The 19,554-nt window shown below is 48.0% G+C and overlaps 2 protein-coding genes across 2 annotated transcripts; both read left to right on the top strand.

Annotated features, from left to right (window-relative positions):
• Positions 1 to 218: 218 nt before the first annotated feature.
• LOC309361082 (transmembrane 6 superfamily member 2-like) lies at positions 219 to 10,697 on the top strand (the record flags this gene model as incomplete). Its single annotated transcript, XM_081896031.1, has 4 exons — positions 219 to 997; positions 8,227 to 8,321; positions 8,513 to 8,644; positions 10,693 to 10,697. The coding sequence occupies exons 1-4, from the start codon at positions 909 to 911 to the stop codon at positions 10,695 to 10,697; spliced, it is 321 nt and encodes a 106-aa protein (XP_081752157.1). The 5' UTR covers positions 219 to 908.
• On the top strand, positions 10,670 to 19,441 carry TM6SF2 (transmembrane 6 superfamily member 2). Its single transcript, XM_081895861.1, has 7 exons — positions 10,670 to 10,796; positions 11,135 to 11,217; positions 12,735 to 12,859; positions 14,346 to 14,447; positions 16,182 to 16,274; positions 17,124 to 17,243; positions 18,317 to 19,441. The coding sequence occupies exons 1-7, from the start codon at positions 10,723 to 10,725 to the stop codon at positions 18,515 to 18,517; spliced, it is 798 nt and encodes a 265-aa protein (XP_081751987.1). The 5' UTR covers positions 10,670 to 10,722; the 3' UTR covers positions 18,518 to 19,441.
• The last annotated feature ends 113 nt before the right edge of the window (positions 19,442 to 19,554 follow it).

Below are 19,554 nucleotides of genomic sequence, written 5' to 3' on the forward strand. Positions count from 1 at the left end.
TGGGCGCTCCTAGAGGCAGACGAAGAGGGCGGTGCAGTTTTCGAAACCGGTGTACCAGCCTGTGCCACGTGACCGACCCTTGCTCCTCCAGGATTGGCGCAGCCCCTTGAGGAAACTCTGGCTGGCACAGGGCGAGGTCAAGAGGTAACTTCCTCCACCCCTGAAAGATCTCTGGGGAAAGGGCCTCAGGTCAGTGACAGAGCCTTGCGTGCAGAAGGTTGCAGGTCCAGCTGCCCAGGGCATCTCTGGGTTGCGCTGGGAAAATCCCCCGAGTCTTGTCTGGGGAGTCCAGAACCTCCAGACTCACTGCCCAGGCTTGCCCTCCAGGGAGGCCACTTCGATGCCTCAAATCCTTTTGACTTCAGCCACACAGGCACACTCCATTCTCTCGAGACAAGCGGATGCCAATAATTTGAAACCCTGGGGACAGTTAGAAACTTGGATATATCAGCAAGGGGCCAAATAACTCCTTAAACCAAGGTTGCAGTCGCCAAAACAGAATGTCTAGTTGCCATTATGTGCTTTGCCACCTGGGGCTCCCAGCGATCAGCTTGCCCAGTGGTCAGGGCTGGTGATAATGGGAGCCCCAAGAAAGGACAAATGGACAGGACCACCTTAGGAGAAGCAAATGTTTAAAAAAGCTGTCTCGCCCTTTTAAAAGGTGGGTCCCTGGGTCTTGTGCAAGGCAGTCTCTCTCCTTTGACCTTTGGACTGCCAAATAGTTCCCTTTTGCCTATGGGGTGGGCAGTGTGGGAAGGCGGCTGGCGAGGCGTCGCTGGAGCTGCGAGAGGAACGCCTGCGTGTCGGGCTGGCCGGCCGGCCGCTTAACCCTCCAACTTGCTTCCCAGTGCGTTCCCCCGACCTTGCACTCCCAGCCGGCTGAGCCGCGCGGAACTTTTTTTCTTACCATGAAACCCCATCCACTCTTTTTGACCATCGCCTTGTTCCTCTTTGCCTTCCCCTTCTACATGATGGACGGCCTGTCTGTCCTGGACAAGTGAGTATCATGTGAAGGCGTCATCGGGGGGCGGGGGGAGAAATATCAATAACCCTGACCATTGCTGAATCTCCTGCTCTCTCCGGTGATCACCCTTACCTGGCCATCTGACCCTGGCCCTCTTGGGAGCAGCCGAGGCAATCGTGGGTAAAACATACATTCTGGGTCCTACCAACATACCCTCCAACATTTATCCAATGAAAATGGGGACATCCTATTCCATATCCCACAACATTTCTCTGATGAAAATAGAGGCGTCCCCTCCAATCTTTCTCCCATGAAAACGGGGACGTCAGCTTACTGGAAATTTCCCCCATTGGAGCAAAGCCATTCAAAGGGACTGGGGGGGGGCTGCTGAGTTTATTTCTTTATTGCTTTCAAAAAGGAATTCTTAGTTACGTATTAAGGCCAAGGAGGTGGTTTGGGGGTTTTGCAGACCGATCTTGCAACTTGTCAAGAAGGCAATTTTAGTGCCATTTTGGTGCATTGTTTTACTGGACTGTCTACGTCGCTGTTTCACTTTATTAGTTGTTAAGGACCTAAGAAAAGCCTCCTGGATGAGACCAATGACCCACAGTTGTCAGCCAGATGCCACAATGGGAAACCTGAATGCGCAGAGCCAGGATTTGTGTTGTGGGGGTGGGCAGGGCACCCACCTGTCCCCATCCTCTGCCCAGCTCTGTCTAGCAGATTCAGAATGAAATGTTTCAGCAACAGTTGTTCCAAATTACTTTCTTTTGACCCCAAGTGCTCAGAAAAATCTGTCAAAATCTCCATTCATTTGAAAACTAGGAAGTCAAATAGAGAATTAATATCAGGGAGTACCTTTCATGCAGTTGGCGAGTATATTTTGCAAAATGACAAAGAACACAGCTTTTTCATATTGTTTTTTAAAGGTTTTTTTGGATTTGCTGAAAACCTTTTCAGCACTTCCTTCTCAAATTCCTCCTTTTTCCCAATGCAATTTTTCTAGTAAGCACAGCCCAGGGAGATGCTCTCCTGCCCTTCTCAACCTTAACCAGGTCTTTGCTCTCTGCAAGGTACAGAATGACGTCTGCATAGCACAAGTGGTGCCTGGCTGAGCGAGAAAGATGCTGTAGTATCCTGAATTCTGATGTTCTGCAGAGAATAGCTTGCACATTGCAATGAAGGATGACATGATACGCTGCCTGCAAAAAGCAGGCACTGACTTTTTCTAGGGAATGCTCGCTAGGGAGGGAGATGGTGGCATCTCAGCAAGCATTTCAATTTCAAATATTCAGATTATTTCTAGTTTTAGTTAAGCTTTTTTTAAAAAAAATAATCTTGCAAGCAGAATATGAGCCCAAGAGCCCTCTCCTGTCCTGCAGCAACTGGAATCCAGAAGCATTGCTGCCTCTGACTTTGTTTAATCCTGTGGCAGGGAGTTCCACAGTTGAACCATGGGACGCTTCTTCAATATTGCCATCTGGAGGAATGGGCATGCTCTATAGGGCAACAACATCCCCTATTAATGCACAGGGGGGTTGGGGGTCCGCTTCAACTATGATTCTACCTGAGGATTGACAAACATAAGAGTTGGGGCGCAGATCCCCAGCATTTTCAGGTGTTGCTGGAAATGTCCCCAGTCTGAAATCCCAGACCCTCCAAGTGTCCCTATTTTCCAGGGACAGTCCCGGATTTACAAAAGCTGTCCCAGTTTTTGATTTGATCCTAGAATGTCCCACTTTTCCTTAGGATGTCCCTGTTTTCATTAGAGAAAGGTTGGAGGGTCTGGAGTTATGTGACCCCCAAGCCCAGGAGATAAGTAACTCTACAACCTTTAGAAGGCATCTGAAGGCAGTCCTGGACAGAGAAGATCTTTGATGTTTAACGTTTTAATATTTATTGGAAGCAGCCCAGAATGGCTGGGGCAACCCACTCAGATGAGTGGGGTATAAATAATAAAATTATTGCTGTTATTATTAGTAGTAGTAGTAAATAGGACATCCCTATTGGAGAAATGTTGGAGGGTATGTAATCCTGGAGTTGCTGCTACAGGTCAGAGCAGGCGATGCACCTATTTAAAACTGCCCTTTTCAGAAATGTGTGCATGGGGAAGAGGCGTTAAGGGACAAAGCTGCAGCTCAGTGGTTGCAGCATCTACCTTGCGCAAAGAGAACCAGCTTCAGGTAGGGCTAGAAAAGACTCCTTGCTTGAAAACCTGGAGAGCTTCTGCCAGTCAGTGCAGACACTACTGAGACAGATGAACCAACAGCCATCAAGGCAGCTTTCTTTGTTCCTGTTCAGTTTTGCCGGTTTATGAACAAATTCTGTATTACTTCCAACGAAACCTTCCCACTATTGTTGCATTGGCCTTGTAATAAACGGAAATCTGCCCTTATTCCTTTATGGGGGACACAAGAGCCATTATAGAGTCCTTTGCAGGTTCTCCATCAGTCAGAGAAAATAACAGAGGCCAGCCAGAGAACATTGAGAAGCAAAGCAGCTAGTAAGCCTGATCTTTATTGAACTGTTGCAACAGGGTGCCCCCTTCACACGCAGGAGAAGAGGAGGACCCAGAACCAAGGTTTGCCCACCCTTATATAGACATTTTAAATTGCCTGTCCTGGAGTCCAAGATCACCCCCAGAAACATCATACCGACATCACAAGGGGTGTAACCCAAGAACATGCCCGCCCCCCCCCCGATACATCATCCCTATATCACAGAAAAGGCAGTCTACAACAGCAATCTGAGTGTGTTGTTTATCTCGTCTGACAGGTTACCTGTTAATGCTCACTTGATTGGATACTCTGGGGAGCCTGGTCAGTCTTTTGTAATGACAAATACTTATTTCCTGAGCCAGGTCACAGGCTCACCCTATTCACACACAGACGTACCCTTAAGACAGGATTTGTGAAGGAAAAGACAATGGGGAGGCTTTTCCATTTCCTTTGACCTTGCAGAGAAATATTTGAGGTCAATTTGGGAGGGACAAAATGGTTTCAGGACTTTTTCTGTGGGGTTTCAGACATGTGGTTTTTATATGCAGTTATGAACATTTATTATATCTATCTATCTATATCTATCTATCTATCTATCTATCTATCTATCTATCTATCTATCTATCTATCTCCATGGCCTTAAAATTTTTATTTCAACCTCTACGACTCCAATAGTCAGCAAATGGCATAACAACATTTAGATGTGACTCTCCCCCCCCCCCAATTATTTCTCACATCTATTTTTCTTTTTAATGCATGCATTAACATTCCATGTCGGATTTCTCACTCCTGTTTACAAAGCGGACAATTGCCCACTTACCCCTGTTTGGCTATCAGCTTTCTAACTGCATAGAATCATAGAATTGTAGAGTTGGAAGGGACCTCTGAGGGTCATCTAGTCCAACCCCCTGCAATGCAGGAATCTCAGCCAAAGCATCCATGGCAGACAGCCATCCAACCTCTGCCTAAAAACCTCCAAGGAAGGAGAGGCCACAAGCAGAGGAGTAGCAGGTGAAGTTTACGGAATATGCTGAATTAGCAAGTTTAGCTAGCAAAATTAGAGATGAGTCAGTTTTTAAGGAGGATTGGAAAATGTTTGTAGACAATATTTTTTTTAAAAAAAGATTGTAAATATGCTAAAATGCTAACAGGTTTGGAGTAAGGACAGCAGTAATCGAAATACTGAGAAAAAAGTTGGAGGAAAGAAGGCATGGTATAATTACAATATGCGGCAGTAATAGAGAAATTGAGGAAACCATGGCAGGGAGTGAGGGAAGTTGATTTTTGGAAAATCAATTACAGTGGTACCTCGGGTTAAGAACTTAATTCATTCTGGAGGTCCATTCTTAACCTGAAACTGTTCTTAAGCCGAGGTACCACTTTCGCTAATGGGGCCTCCTGCTGCATGATTTCTGTTCTCATCCTGAAGCAAAGTTCTTAACCCGAGGTACTATTTCTGGGTTAGAATCATAGAATCCTAGAGTTGGAAGAGACCCCAAGGGCCATGGAGTCCAACCCCCTGCCAAGCAGGAAACCCCATCAGAGCACTCCTGACATATGGTTGTCAAGCCTCTGCTTAAAGACCTCCAAAGAAGGAGACTCCACCACACTCCTTGGCAGCAAATTCCACTGTCGAACAGCTCTTACTGTCAGGAAGTTCTTCCTAATGTTGAGGTGGAATCTTCTTTCTTGTAGTTTTGGGTTAGCAGAGTCCGTAGCCTGAAGCGTCTGTAACCTGAGGTACCACTGTAATTAAACAAACAAACAACTGTCAGACTGCTGCAGAGAACATATTTACTGCACTTTCCCCCTACTATTTTAGTAAGGGTTGTGTAGGGTCCATTTGCAAACACCCCCACACCCCCTGCTTGGCCTGGTCTGGCAGCTGCAGGACTCATGTCCTAAAGGCCCTGCTGGCTGACGCCTGATGCACTCTGGACAGGCGGCCGGACTTTGATCTTTTCCCTGTGCTATCTGGGAACAGGGACCTGCTATCTGGCCCAGCAGCCTGGTGAATCATACCTAGGCTTACCCTTGAGCGGGGATGGGCAGGTTGGCGACATGCAAGCAGCCTTCCTATTAGCCAAATCAGCTAGTAAATAGCTTACAAGGTGGTTGTTTTTAAAGGAATAAATAGAAACCCCAAGTTCAGGTGCATATTCAAGTAGTATAAATAATAGTAAAGGTGAAGGACCGCTGGACAGTTACGTCCAGTCAAACTTGACTATTGGGTTGTAGCACTCATCTCGCTTCAGGCTGAGGGAGTCAGCGTTTGTCCACAGACAGCTTTCCGGTCATGTTGCCAGCATGACTAAACCGCTTCTGGCGCACTGTGACGAGTGCCAGAGCCCATGGAAACGCTGTTTACCTTCCCGCCAGAGTGGTACCTATTTATCTACTTGCACTGGTGTGCTTTCGGACAGCTAGGTTGGCAGAATCTGGGACTGAGCAATGGGAGCTCACCCCATTGCAGGGATTTGAACCCCCGACCTTCCGATCAGGAAGCCCAAGAGGCTCAGTGGTTTAGACCACAATGCCACCACATCCTATAAGTAATAGAGGATAGCTCCATCAGTCAAGCATGAGGCTTTTAATCTCAGAGTTGTGGGTTAGAGCACCACATTGGGCAAAATATTCCTGCGTTGCCAGGGGTTGGACTAGATGACCCTCGGGGTCCCTTCCAACTTTGCAGTTCTACGATTCTATATACCACTCAATCACACACAAACAGAGAGAAATTGCATTTATATCCCACCCTTTGCACCAAGGAGCCCAGGGTGGCATATATGTATTTCACAGAATCATATAACTGTAGAGTTTCCTAAGGAAAAGCGGGACATTCCGGGATCAAATCAGAAACTGGGACACCTTCTGTAAATCTGGGACTGTCCTTGGGAAACAGGGGCATTTGAAGGGTCTGAAACTTCCTGGGTTCCTTGTAATTCAGCCCTTTGTTCATGAGGGCCAGAATCCTGCTCTCCTCTTCCAGGGAAGGGACCCTAATCCAAGCGTGGAGTTTTATTGCTTGTGCATCTGCTGAAAGAGCCCTTTTAAAAAATCTGAACCGGGATAAATCTTCTTCCTCCGTGATCCACTTGTCCTCTGCCAGCTTCCACTGCAGGCAGCGATTGATCTGGAAAGACCCCCTGTGCAGCTCTGCGGATGCTGAGTGGCACTTTTTCTAGAGCCATATATATATAATCTGCTGCAAGGAGGTTTCTGAGTTTGGTCTCAATCTGCATTGCAGCTGTGTGGCTGATGCACAGTGGCTGCTTTTGAGCTCTCTCTCTCTCTCTCTCTCTCTCTCTCTCTCTCACACACACACACACACACACAGAGAGAGAGAGAGAGAGAGAGAGAGAGAGAGAGAGAGAGAGAACCACCTTTCAATTTGCAGCTCAGGGGCTGTCCCTACCCCTTCACAGCTGACATCTGCAGGTGCTGGAGCTGCAGGTTTGCAGAGGAAAAGGGTTTTTTTGTGTGACCTGAATGTCAATTCGGGTTTCGGACCAGGGTTGCAGCAGAACAGCTCCTGTGCATGGAGAAGGTTGCAGACTTGATCTCCAGCCTTGATCTGCACACAGACTTACTGCTTGGAAGCCTGGAAAGCTGTGGCCCTTCCTCAAACCCAAAGTGAGGTTCTAGTCCTCAGGGTTTGGAATAAAGAGCCAAAATGATACCCTCTAACATTCCTCAGATGAAAGTGGGGGGGCTTCCCTCTCCCTGCGCAACTGACCCCACAGAGCACTCCCTACCAGAAGGAAGGTGCTCTATTAGGACACAGAACACACAACCTCCACCCTCCTGAGAAAAGCCCTTAATCCCAGTTTTATTTTCTTTTATTCTTCAGTAGGTTGCCAAAAAGAAAAGCACAAACCAATGAATAAATTTTATAAAAGGGCAAGATTAGATGTGGACTCACAAAGCATTCTCATGGCCTCCAACATTTCTCCGATGAAAATAGGGAAATCCTATATAATACTACAGTGTATTATATAGTGGTACCTCGGTTTAAGTACTTAATTCGTTCCGGAGGTCCGTTCTTAACCTGAACCACCACTTTAGCTAATGGGGCCTCCTGCTGCTGCCACGCCGCCAGAGCCCGATTTCTGTTCTTATCCTCAAGCAAAGTTCTTAACCTGAAGCACTATTTCTGGGTTAGTGGAGTGTGTAACCTGAAGCATATGTAACCCGATATACCACTGTACTACTACTACTAAATAATAATAATAATAATAATAATAATAATAATAAGAAGAAGAAGAAGAAGAAGAAGAAGAAGAAGAAGAAGAAGTTTATTACCTTTAGAAGACATCTGAAGGCAGCCCCATATAGGGAAGCTGTCTTAATGTTTAATGTTTTATTTTTGTTTTTCTATATGCCGCAAGCTGCCCAGAGTGGTTGGAGCAACCCAGGCAGATGGGTGAAGTATAAAAATTGTTGTTGTTGTTAAATAGGCCACCTCCATCCCTAGAGAAATGTTGGAGGGTATGCTGTCAATGTCTCCTAGCCGGGACGGATGTGCTCTGCCTCCCTGCAATTGTCGGCAGCATACTTCCGAATCGAGGCCAGGATGCTCGACTAGGTGGGCCCTGTGGGCTTGATCCAGCAGGATGACTCTTACGTTAAAGTAGCAGGATGTCTGGGCATATGAAGAAATGGTCAAGCCACGCAAAACCAAACGTGTTGCTTCTTTTTCATTGTTTTTAACTTTGGATCCATCCTTGTTTTCTCCTCCCCCTTTCACCTTCTCCCCCCTTGCAGCCCCTCGGCCATCACAGTGAGTGCCTTCGGGATCCTCTTATTCCTGTTTGCTCTGGTTTACTCCGCAAGTGACTCTGAGGATGCCCTCTTCTATGGTAAGTCTCTCCTCTCTCTTGGGGCGTCTTCCTGCCTGCCCCCCTCCTTTCCCTGCTTCTCTTTCTCGCTCTGTGTGTTTAACGTATGTGTGTAAACAGCTGACCACCTGGTCACCTTTTCAAAAAAAATGTCGCTATCAAAAGTGCATTCAGTGGAAATCACAAATATTTATTTCCCCATATCCCTGCAGTGTTCGTGGCACTTTCCTTCGTGTCGGGAATCAGCGCCGTCATTGTTCTGGAAGAAGATGGCTACATAAGCAACTTCCTGGAAGGCTACACGAGACAGGCAAGTCCTCGCAGGCAGGAGTGCAACCGGGAGGGTGCGGAGGGTGTGCAACCCATATCAGATGCTTCAAACCTTTCTCTGAGCGGTGGGTGGTTTTATCACATAAAACCTTTCAGCCAGGTTTCCTTTCAGCCAGGCCCCCGAAGACACAAGACCTTTTGTGAGGAGGGGGTACATCTGTACCTTTCTACAGCTTGGGCATAGGTAGTGACGCCATTAACGACCGGTGCTCAAATTAGCCGGCCACTCTTTGCACCTATTGGCCACTTGTGACCAAGTGAGGATGCCCGGGTGCCAAGGTGGTGCTTGATGTCTTCACCATATGGAGGTGCGTGCCTGGGAATCATTGGATCCGGATTGTTTGTAATAATAATAATTTATTATTTGTACCCCCCCATCTGGTTGGGTTTCCACAGCCACTCTGGGCGGCTTCCAACAAAATATTAAAATACATCTGTCAAACATTAAAAGCTTCCCTAAACAGGGCTGCCATCAGATGTCTTCTAAAAGTCTAGTAGTTGTTGTTCTCTTTGACATCTGGTGGGAGGGCGTTCCACAGGACGGGCGCCACTACCAAGAAGGCCCCCTGCCTGGTTCCCTGTAACTTCGCTTCTCGCAGTGAGGGAACCGCCAGAAGGCCCTCGGCGCTGGACCTCAGTGTCCGGGCAGAATGGTGGGGGTGGAGATGCTCCTCCAGGTACACTGGACTGAGGCCGTTTAGGGCTTTAAGGGTCAGCACCAACACTTTGAATTGTGCTCGGAAACGTACTGGGAGCCAATGTAGGTCTTTCATGTAGCAACACATCCTGTAGAATTCTCTCCATTATGTTTTACTTGCACAGTCAGAATGAATTTCTGGAAACAAACTGCTTTTTCTGCGCAGCCTGAGCAGGAGCAGGGAACAGTGTTATAGTTGATTGTTGTCGCTTGTCTTCGCTTACCCCACCCCGCCAGGAACTACAAGGTTTACTCCCAACATAAGTCTTGCCAGGATTCAGCAGATACAGTGACGAAAATCAGGCAGGCAATAAACTTTACAAATATCCATAGCCCAGTTCAAAATGGAGATTGCTCTCTGGAGGAGAGCAAACACGTCATCTGCCATCGCAGGTAGGAAAAAGAGAGTGTATAGTGACAGGAAGGAAGAGATAGGGATCAACAAATTGTCTTTTTCTCGCCACCAAGTTTGGGGGGGTGACATCATAGAGCTCCCTCCATGCAGGTTCTGAAACTCCATTTGTGACTGTCTATGCATTTGTGATTTTGTCTGCACATCCTCCCACACAAATGTTCGTTCCCCTAGCAGGAGTGGGGTGTCTCCAGATATCGCTGGACTCCAGCTCCCATCAGCAACAACCCGGCATGGCCAGGGATGATGGGAGCGGGAGTCTAGCAATACCCAGAGGGCCCTTCTCTACCCTATGGCAACAAACCACAGGTACTTGGCCCAGCTATTTTACATAGCAAAGCTGAGCACGGCGCATTGGACCACTGAATAAGCATCTCTTCTATTCTCCGGACCCCAAGCCCACAGCCATAGAGTCACTGCTTCGGCAATGTGCCATGAAGCCATTCGGTCCACCCCCAACCCTTTAGCAACCCCTTCGCTCAGGGAGGACTCATCTCTCAGCAGCAGAGCACCTGGTCACAGGCATCCCCAGGAAAGTCTTGGAACTCCAGAGTGCTAGGGCCCTCCGCTTAAAAAAAGGTAAGATTCTAGTCCTCAGCATTTTGAATAAAGAACCAATTCAAATAGGCAGCTGCATCGAGCCAAGTCACACCATTGATCCCTCCAACTCAGTGCTGACTACACTAGCTGGCAGCATCTCTTCAGGTTTTCAGATGGGGATTTAGGTACCACTTCCTCAGCCACAGCTGGAAATGCCAGGAACTAACCTGTTCTTGTGTGTGTGTGTGTGTGTGTGTGTGTGTGTGTGTGTGTGTGTGTGATGCAAAAGCTGCTTTTTGGCCGCAGAGTCACAACTTTTAATTTCTGGGGGACGTGCAGATGTTGAAATGGACGGCTGAAGGACGGGACGGGTTTCTGGCCGTGACTGACGTCTTGGTTTCTGCTTCCTATAGGGTGAGCCATACCTAAGCACAGCTCACGGTATGATGAACTGCTATTGGGCTGCGACCACTCACTTTGCCCTCCAGCTGGCCATGATTGCAGCCATCACTCAAAGGTGAGACGGGTCTGTTGTCATAAACTTGTAGAGCTGGAAGGAATATCAAGGGTCATCTGTTTAAAAACCTCCAACAAAAGAGAGTCCAGAGGTCATCCGTTCTGCTGGGGATTTTGCAGAATCTTTGTAAAGGTGCCAGGCAGAAATCCAACTGGTAGTGCTTTGTGGACTCCCTGGGTTTTTACAGGTCCTGGAGCTGTTTGGGGGCATAAAAACCCTCTCTGGGACAGAGGGGGGAGGATTTTTCAGGTCTGGAGTGAGGGATGGGGGAATAGACCCCAATTGTACTTGGTGGGGCTGAGTAGGCAAGCTGTGCTGACTCTCTGTTTGGTCTCCAGGAAGAGTTACCGGAACCTTGGGCTCTACTGGGTCGGATCCCTCACCATGAACTTTGTCGTCTACCTGCTGGGGAATGTGGTTGGTGAGTTGCTCCCTGGCAAACGCTTGCCATAATCCTGCACACCAGTATTGTCCACACGGACTGGCAGCAGCAGCTCGCCAGGGGTTCAGGCAGAGAATACCTTTCTTTCCCAGTCCTTCTGTGTGCAAAGCAGGTTCTCTACCTCTGAGCAACTGCTCTTTCATTTCATGGAAAAATAAACCAAGCGTCTAGTCCTCATGGTCTTGAATGGACTAGTTTCAACAGAAAGCTGCCTTATAATGAGACAGACCGCTGGCCTATCTAGCAAAGTATTGCCAACACGTGCTGGCAGCAACAGCTCTCTGAGGCTCAAGAGAGGGAGCCTTTCCACAGCTCTCCCTGGAAAGGCCAGGGATGGGACCTGGGACCTGTTGCCTTCCTGCATTGCGGGGGGTTGGACTAGATGACCCTGGGGTACCTTCCAGCTTTGTGATTCTATGCATGCGAAGCAGGTGCTCTGATCATTGAACTAAAGTCTGAGATTGATGGTGCAGGGCCTGGAGGTCTCTCTCTCTGTCTCTCTACCTCTCTCTCTCTTTTAAAGATACTTGCATGTTCTTTTCTTTTCTTAATAATAATTTTGTATTAGTTTTTTACAAAATGGTCAAGAAGGCCAAGAGAGGGAGGGCTCTTGTCCTCTGGGCAGCCCAGGACCCCCAGACCCACGGCCCAGGCTTGCACCCCAAGGAGGTGACTTTGGTGATGCTAGTGCAGCAAACTCATCCATTCCCTCCACCCAGCCAAGGGCTGCAGGGGTTTGGAGTCCTGCAATCGCTGGGATGTGGGGGGCAGATGATTCCACCACCCATGTTCTAATAAAGTCCCTCAGGAGAACTGGGCTGACTGGTGTCCCCAAGATTTAACTTTGTGGCTTAGGGCCCTCGTACTTACGGGACCGCCTCTCCTGGTCTGCCCCGCAGAGGTCCTTAAGGTCCATGAAGAACCATAGTTTAGAGGTCCCGGGCCCTAAGGAAGTCAGATTATCCTCCACCAGGGCCAGGGCCTTCTCAGTGATGGCTCCGACCTGGTGGAACGCTCTGTCCCAGGAGACCAGGGCCCTGCAGGATTTAACTTCTTCCACAGGGCCTGTAGGAGAGAGCTATTCCACCTGGCTTTTAATCTCAATTCAGCCTTTTATTTCCCTTCTCTTCCCTCTCCTTCCCCTTTTATGAAGATCCCCCGCTCTGGGATCCCACAGTTAATTCTCCCCTGGCCTCCGCACTGGCCCAAGTAGGACCAATTCAGCCAGCTAGGCCTGGTGACTATCTAATGCTTATTGGATGGATTTCCCCTAAATTGATTTCTGAACTTTGAATTTTATTGTTATTCATGTTTTTATACTGTATTTTATGCTGCTTTTACAATTAAGTGTTTTAAATTTGTTGTTAGTTCCTCTGAGCCCGGTTTTTGAACTGGGAAGGGCGGGGTATAAGTATATTATTATTATTATTATTATTATTATTATTATTATTATTATTATCTTGTGGGTGGACTGAGACCAAACCTTGCTTTCCCAGGGAAATATGGTTCTGAGATCCGTCCGGACTTCTTCCTCAACATCCCTTTGCTCCTCGCCCTCATCTGGGCTGCCTGCAGGATCTTTGCCCAGCCCAAGACGTTGTCCCTCGAGACGGCCGATAAGGTAACGGAAGAATGCGCCTTCTAAGCCAAAGCATCCTGTCTCTGACAGTTAGAAACCCCCCAGCCCAGGAAGGCCCCGGAGGCACCAACCTTCTCTTCCCTCCAGCATTTGGTAGGAGGTAGACTGCCCTTTTGAGTGGAGGTTCTTCTTAGCTTCCTAAACCACTGTCAGAAGAGCCTCCTTGGATCGGAGCAAAGGTCTGCCCCCTCCAGAACTTTGTTCCCAACTGACCTCCCCAGTGGTTCCTCTCTAGCCACTGGTTTTCTTTCTTTTTAAATCACACATCAGGAGATTTAAGTACCGCTTTCAGCAGGGATAGCTCAGTTGGTTAGACCATGGGGTGGCGATGACACAAAAGCTGCAAGTTCAGTCCCCATATGATTCTATGATTTTATGGTGGTCAAAGCAATCTACGGTCAGAATAAAACAATAATGTTATCAGAAACACTCACACCCTACAAAAAACCCCCCACAACAACAGCATTTGAAAGCATTTGAAAATAAGAATAACTAAAGCCAACTATCAGTTTAAAAGGAAACACGTTGAGACATCTGGATAGGCTAGCCTAAATGAAAAACAGGGGGAAAAAGCTTTTAGCAGGAGCCAATCAGCCAGGAGTTCCAAAGTTCGGTGCAGTCACACCCAAATGATCGCGGTCACCCTGTGACGGTGGCAGTTCTGCATATTGAAGCGGCTGAAGGAGCCTGCATGATGTGAGGTGATGTCATAGGTGACCTCATTTTCCATCAGCAAAACAACCACTTTCCGCAAGTGGTTAAGGGTTTTTATTTGCTTATTTGAACTTGGTCCAGTAGCAAATTGTCAACCAATGAAGATCTCTGAGCACAGAAGTGACACACAGATGGCGTCTCACTCCCGTCAGCAATTTTGATGCAGCATTCTGCATCAACTGTGGGTTCCAGCTCAAGCGCTAGGAAATTACTATTACTATTATTATTGTTATTAATATTATTAATATTCTCCACCCATCTGGCTGGGTTTCCCCAGCCACTCTGGCCTGCTTCCAGCACATATCAAAACATAATAAGATGTCAAACATAAAAAACTTCCTGAAACAGAAAAGCCCCACATGTGGGGTGAGATAGACTTCGAATGTCCACAGAAGATACAGTCAATTACTACGGCAACTGTGTGCCCCATAGGTTTATCTAATGGCCTATAAGGAACTGCCTTGGTGGCTCAGACTGCCCAACGCAGTGTCCTGTTTCCGACAGAGGACAGCAAATTTCCCAGAGCCGCTCAGACCTCCATGCCTGAGTTTCAGAACCCCTAATAATAATAATAATAATAATTTTATTATTTATAGTCCAGCCACTCCTGGTTTATAGGCTCATGCAACACATATCAAACGCACCATCAACTTAAGACCGCAGGGGGTTGGACTAGATGGCCCCTGGGGTGCCTTCCAGCTCAACAGTTCTATAATTCTGTCAGCTTACTTTCCTTTTTTCTCCTTTGGGGAAGGTTTCGGAAGAGCAGCGCAAAAGCCTCCTGCAGCGCCCGCTGGACTTGGTCCTGGTGGGCTTCTTCCTTTTCGACATCAGCTTCACTCTGTTCCGGGGACTGGTGAGCATATGGTTATCTTCCAGAGGCAGCATCGCTCAGTGGTTAGAGTATCTGCTTTGCAGGCAGAATGTCCCAGTTTGGTCCCCTCCAGGTAGGGGTTTGGGGTGGAGGATGCAATTCCCTGCTTGAAAACTTGGAGACCCGCTGCCAAGTCAGTGAGACAGATGCCCAAACAGAATTCATGAGGACTAGAACCATCTTGTTTAAAAAAAAACCATTTTTTTTGGCCAAATATATTTCATTAAATTTCCAGAAATTTCACATGTGCATTCCAACACAGAATAGATTCTTCTTTTGCTTGGTCAAGGTCCCCTCCCATTTTCCAGGGTGTTTTTTTATTTCTCCCCCTGTCTTCCCTCCCTTGCATTATGACAATAATTCCATAATCTCTCATTCGTTCTGTTACTCATAGTTCAAATCCTGCTCATGAATTCATCATACAATCATATTTATTTAAATAGTCTGAAAAAGGCTCCCATTATTCCATAAAGCAATCATCGTCAAGTTCTCTCCTTTTAGCTCTTAGCTTTGCTGATTCAGCACAGCCCATCACTTCACTTATCCTTCTTCTTCTTTCCATTTTGATGCATAGAGAAAATATGCTGCTGTTGACATACATAAACAGCGTAATCTTCTGTCCCTATAATCCCTAGGAGAAGAGCTTGATTTTTGAAAATATATAATCACTTTAAACATCTCTTTTATCTCATCACATATCATTTCCCCAAATTTCCTTGCTTTATAAAACAAAGCAAAACCCAAATCTTTATCAGTTCTGCTGTTTCGTTGTCGTCCCCCCAACTGTGGCACAACTTTGACAGGTTTGTGGGGTGGGTGGGCAACCCACCTGACAATTGCCCATCGTTGTAGCCATAGGCTGGTGGGTGGCTTCTCCTGTGGCAGCCAGCCAGGAGTTAGGTGCTTGGGAGTCATAGCGCACAGGGCTTCGTTGGCTGGCCGGTGGCCGAGTGACCAACTTCCCCACCAGAAGCTGGCTCTCTCTACCTTGTGCCAACTTCGTCCCCCCAATAAAATATTTGAGGGGGCTGGGACCCATATTTAATGCACACTGCCATTCAAATGGTGCCCATGCACCACAACATGTGATTGATGATGTGGGGGTGCCCCTCAATATTTTATCCAAGCTGGCACCCCTGCCCTAATGTACCATAAGTAAGACAGGTGGGTGTGGCTTTAGGGGGGGAGAAATGTCCATGTGGTCTGAACTGGGACCCATGCTAGGCCAGATTTGGCCTGGGGGCCGGAGGCTGCCCACCCCTCCTCCCATTAGGTAAAGGTAAAGGGACCCCTGACTGTTGGGTCCAGTCACGGACGACTCTGGGGTTGTGGCGCTCATCTTGCTTTATTGGCCGAGGGAGCCGGCGTACAGCTTCCGGGTATGTGGCCAGCAGGACTAAGCCGCTTCTGGCAAAGCAGAGCAGCACATGGAAATGCTGTTTATCTTCCCGCCGGAGTGGTACCTATTTATCTACTTGCACTTTGACGTGCTTTCGAACTGAGAGGTTGGCAGGAGCAGGGACCGAGCAACGGGAGCTCACCCCGTCATGGGGATTCGAACCGCCGACCTTCTGATCAGCAAGTCCTAGGCTCTGTGGTTTAGACCACAGTGCCACCTGCGTCCCACCCCCTCCCATTAGCTACTCCTAATTTCTCCTGATAAAAAGCCCCTACGAAATCCACCCTCCATCTTCTTTGATCTGCTCTTGCCTCCAGGTTGTTCTGGACTGCAAGGCGGACGTCTGCTTTGACTACATCAACCAGCAGGAGCCGTACCTGCGTGACCCGGTGGCTTATCCCAAAATCCAGGTGAGCAGAGCCTCTTGCCCCATACCCTCCAACATTTCTCCGATGAAAATAGGGACGTCCTCAGGGAAATCAGGACATTCTGGGATCAAATTCAAATTTCTTGTGGAAGAAATTGAGACCTGTACTTGGCCAACTGTTAGTCCTGAGCCCTGCTTTGATCCATTGCACACCTCAATCTGCATCACTGAGTGAAAGGAAGAGGTGGTTGCTCCCAGGCAACTTTGGAACTCCCTTCCTGGGGCAGCCGGACTGGCTCCCTCTTCGCTGTCCTTCTACCGGCAGGCAAAGGCTTTTCTATTCCAGCAGGTCTGTGTTTAAAGGAAAGGGCTTTTTGATAGCACTGTTTTTATTATGTGCATTTTATGATTTCCAAAAAAAATATATAAATAAATCTGTCAGAGTTTTATTACATTTGACTCTTTTACATGTTTTAAGCTTTCTGTATTTTTATCTGTGGCTGTTTTAATTTGTGCAAGCTGTTCTGGCTGCAGGAAAGGCGGGATAGGAATAAGTAGAAATACTACAACAACAACAATGGATAGCTCAGTCGCTTGGAGCTGGGCGCTGATAATGCCAAGGTTGCAGCTTCGATCCCTGTCTGGGACAGCTGCCTATTCCTGCATTGCAGCGGGTTGGACTAGATGATCCTCAGGATCCCTTCCAACTCTGATTCTATGATTCCAACAACAAGCCTTTGCAAGCACACTGTTTCTCATTAAAAAACCAAAAAGACTTGGCCTGCTTTTTGTCCTTGTGTCTCAAAGGCAGTCAAGAGTTTCTGCGGTCGTCTTGAGATTTGACTGCCGCTCTGCTCTGCCCCCTAACTCTCCTGCCTGCCCTTCTTCCCAGATGCTCGTCTTCCTGTTCTACGGCCTGCCATATTTCTGCCTCTGCCTTTACGGCTTGCTGACCCCGGGAAGCTCATGGATGCCCGACTGGGCCCTGATCTCCGCTGGTGCCATTGCCCAGGTAATGTGGACATGTATGGACTGCAGCAGGGGCTAAGGAGCTTTCACCTGCCAGTTCCAATTCTGGGGTTTCCACAGGGTATTCTAAGCTGAGGGAGGCGAGGGCCGAATTCCGTTCTTGTCAGCTTTACAGGGGCCACATCCCAATGGTGGGTGGGGCCATGACCAAATGTGGGCGGAGCAACACAGGCCAGGTTTCTCTGTGCAGAGCAGGCTGGTTCCCAGACCGCCTTCCACACAGCCCTCTCCGCCCTCCTTCCTGGCATGCTCAGATTTCATGGACACACCAGTGAAAATGTTCAAGGAGGGTAGGAAACAAGGCTGGTAGGTGTGGCTTGAAAGAGTGGGTGTGGCTTAATAGAGTCTGGTGGAATCGACACACATATAAAAACCCCCTGTGAAAATGCTTTTTAAAAAAATGTTTTGAGAAATATGCTAAATTTGCTGTAGCTCACCATCGCCATCCAGTGTCACATTTGAATACTGCACTTTAAAAAATGTAAAGGACCCCTGATAGTTAAGTCCAGTCATGACTAAGACTCTGGGGTTGCGGCGCTCATCTCGCTTTACTGGCCAAGGGAGCTGACATTTTGTCCGCAGACAGTTTTTCCGGGTCATGTGCCAGCATGACTAAGCCGCTTCTGGTGAACCAGAGCAGCGCACGGAAACACTGTTTACGTTCCCGCTGGAGCGGTACCTATTTATCTACTTGCACTTGGATGTGCTTTCGAACTGCTAGGTTGGTAGGAGCAGCGACCGAGCAACGGGAGCTCACCCTGTTGCGGGGATTTGAACCGCCGACCTTCTGCTCGGCAAGACCTTGGCTCAGTGGTATAGCCACCCACTTTACATCACACTTAAAACGTTTTATTTGCAGCTGTATAGCTGAGTCCTGTGTGCGGTTTGTGGAGAGGGGTGTGGCTTAAGAGAGAGGGTGTGGCTTGGGAAGGGGTGGGGCCTGCCTTCAGATGTCTTAAAGATTGCCTAGTGACTTATCCCTACCCTCCAACATTTCTCTGGTGAAGATAAGGACGTCCTAACAGCCCCCCTCTCTCTGTCTGTTCCTCCTTCCAGGCCCAGTTCTCTCACATTGGCTCTTCAATCCACCAGCACACCCCATTTCCGTACCGCACCCCCGAAAGTGCCTGGTGGCTGGTCACCCTTTTCAACCTTGCCTACGCCGTGGGGCCTCACCTTTTAGTGTACCGCTGCCTTCGCAATCCGGCCTTCTTCTCCCCGGTGGTCTCACAAGACGACATCAAGAAGAAGCAATGAGGCAGAGGAGCCGGGGGTCGCCTCCCTCCACTGTCCGGCTGCAAACCAGATCGCATTGTGCAAAGCCAAAAAAACACAAACCCTGCTCACCAGTTTGCCTGTGGGTTTTTGTTTTTTAATATCTCTGTGGCTTCAGGTCCACTCCTGAAGCTCCCAGCAGCAGCTGCCTTGTCTACTCAGTGCTAGCACACTTCACAGAATTGTCAAGGTGGAAGGGACCCCTGAGGGCCATCTAGTCCAACCCCCTGCAATGCAGGAATCTCAGCTGAAGGATCCCTGGCAGACAGCCACCCAACCTCTGTTTAAAAACCTCCAAGGAAAGAGACTCCATCGCCTTCCATTCCACGGTTGAACAGCTCTTGCCGTCAGAAAGTTGGAGTCCCCTTTCTCACTGTTTGAATTCACTGGTTCGGGTCCTGCCCGGACTAGCCAGCCAGGGCACCACAGTCAGCAAACATCGTCAGGTGTCTGGACAGAAAGCAGATGAGCCACTCTCTCAAATTTCAGCTGTAGACTGCCTCTTTCTGTGGCACTTGTGTGATGGTCTTGGGTGGTCTTTGGCTAAGGGGTTGGGCAGTTTCTAAAATCTTTTAAAGCTCTTATGCGCCCTTGTTCTGCGCCCTCACCTCCTTGCAAGGTGGGAGACAGGGAAAATAAAGATCTTCCTTGCTTTCCTTTTCCACTTCCTGCCTCCACTCACTTTCCTCTGACGGAGAACAGATTTAGGGGGACGCTGGATCCCTTGATGGAGAGATGGGCTGTAAAAACCAACCCTGATTTTTTCTAGAACAATGCTGACTTGTAGATGAAAGGTGTTGTTGCACAAGATAGAAGTGGAAACCTAGAATTGGAACGGACATGGGGACACTCACATATGTCATTGTTTACAAAATAAAAACATTTATAGATGGTTTTTGAACTGCTTGCTTCTTGTTCAGTGTGTGTTTGTGTCTCCTCACCCCCCCAAAAAAATATTCTTGAGGTTTCCAGTGTCCCCAAACCACTGTGGCATTCTTTTAACTTGATGCCTTTGAAAT

Source organism: Podarcis melisellensis, assembly GCF_964234715.1.
Source record: "Podarcis melisellensis genome assembly, chromosome: 18".
NCBI lineage: Eukaryota > Metazoa > Chordata > Lepidosauria > Squamata > Lacertidae > Podarcis > Podarcis melisellensis.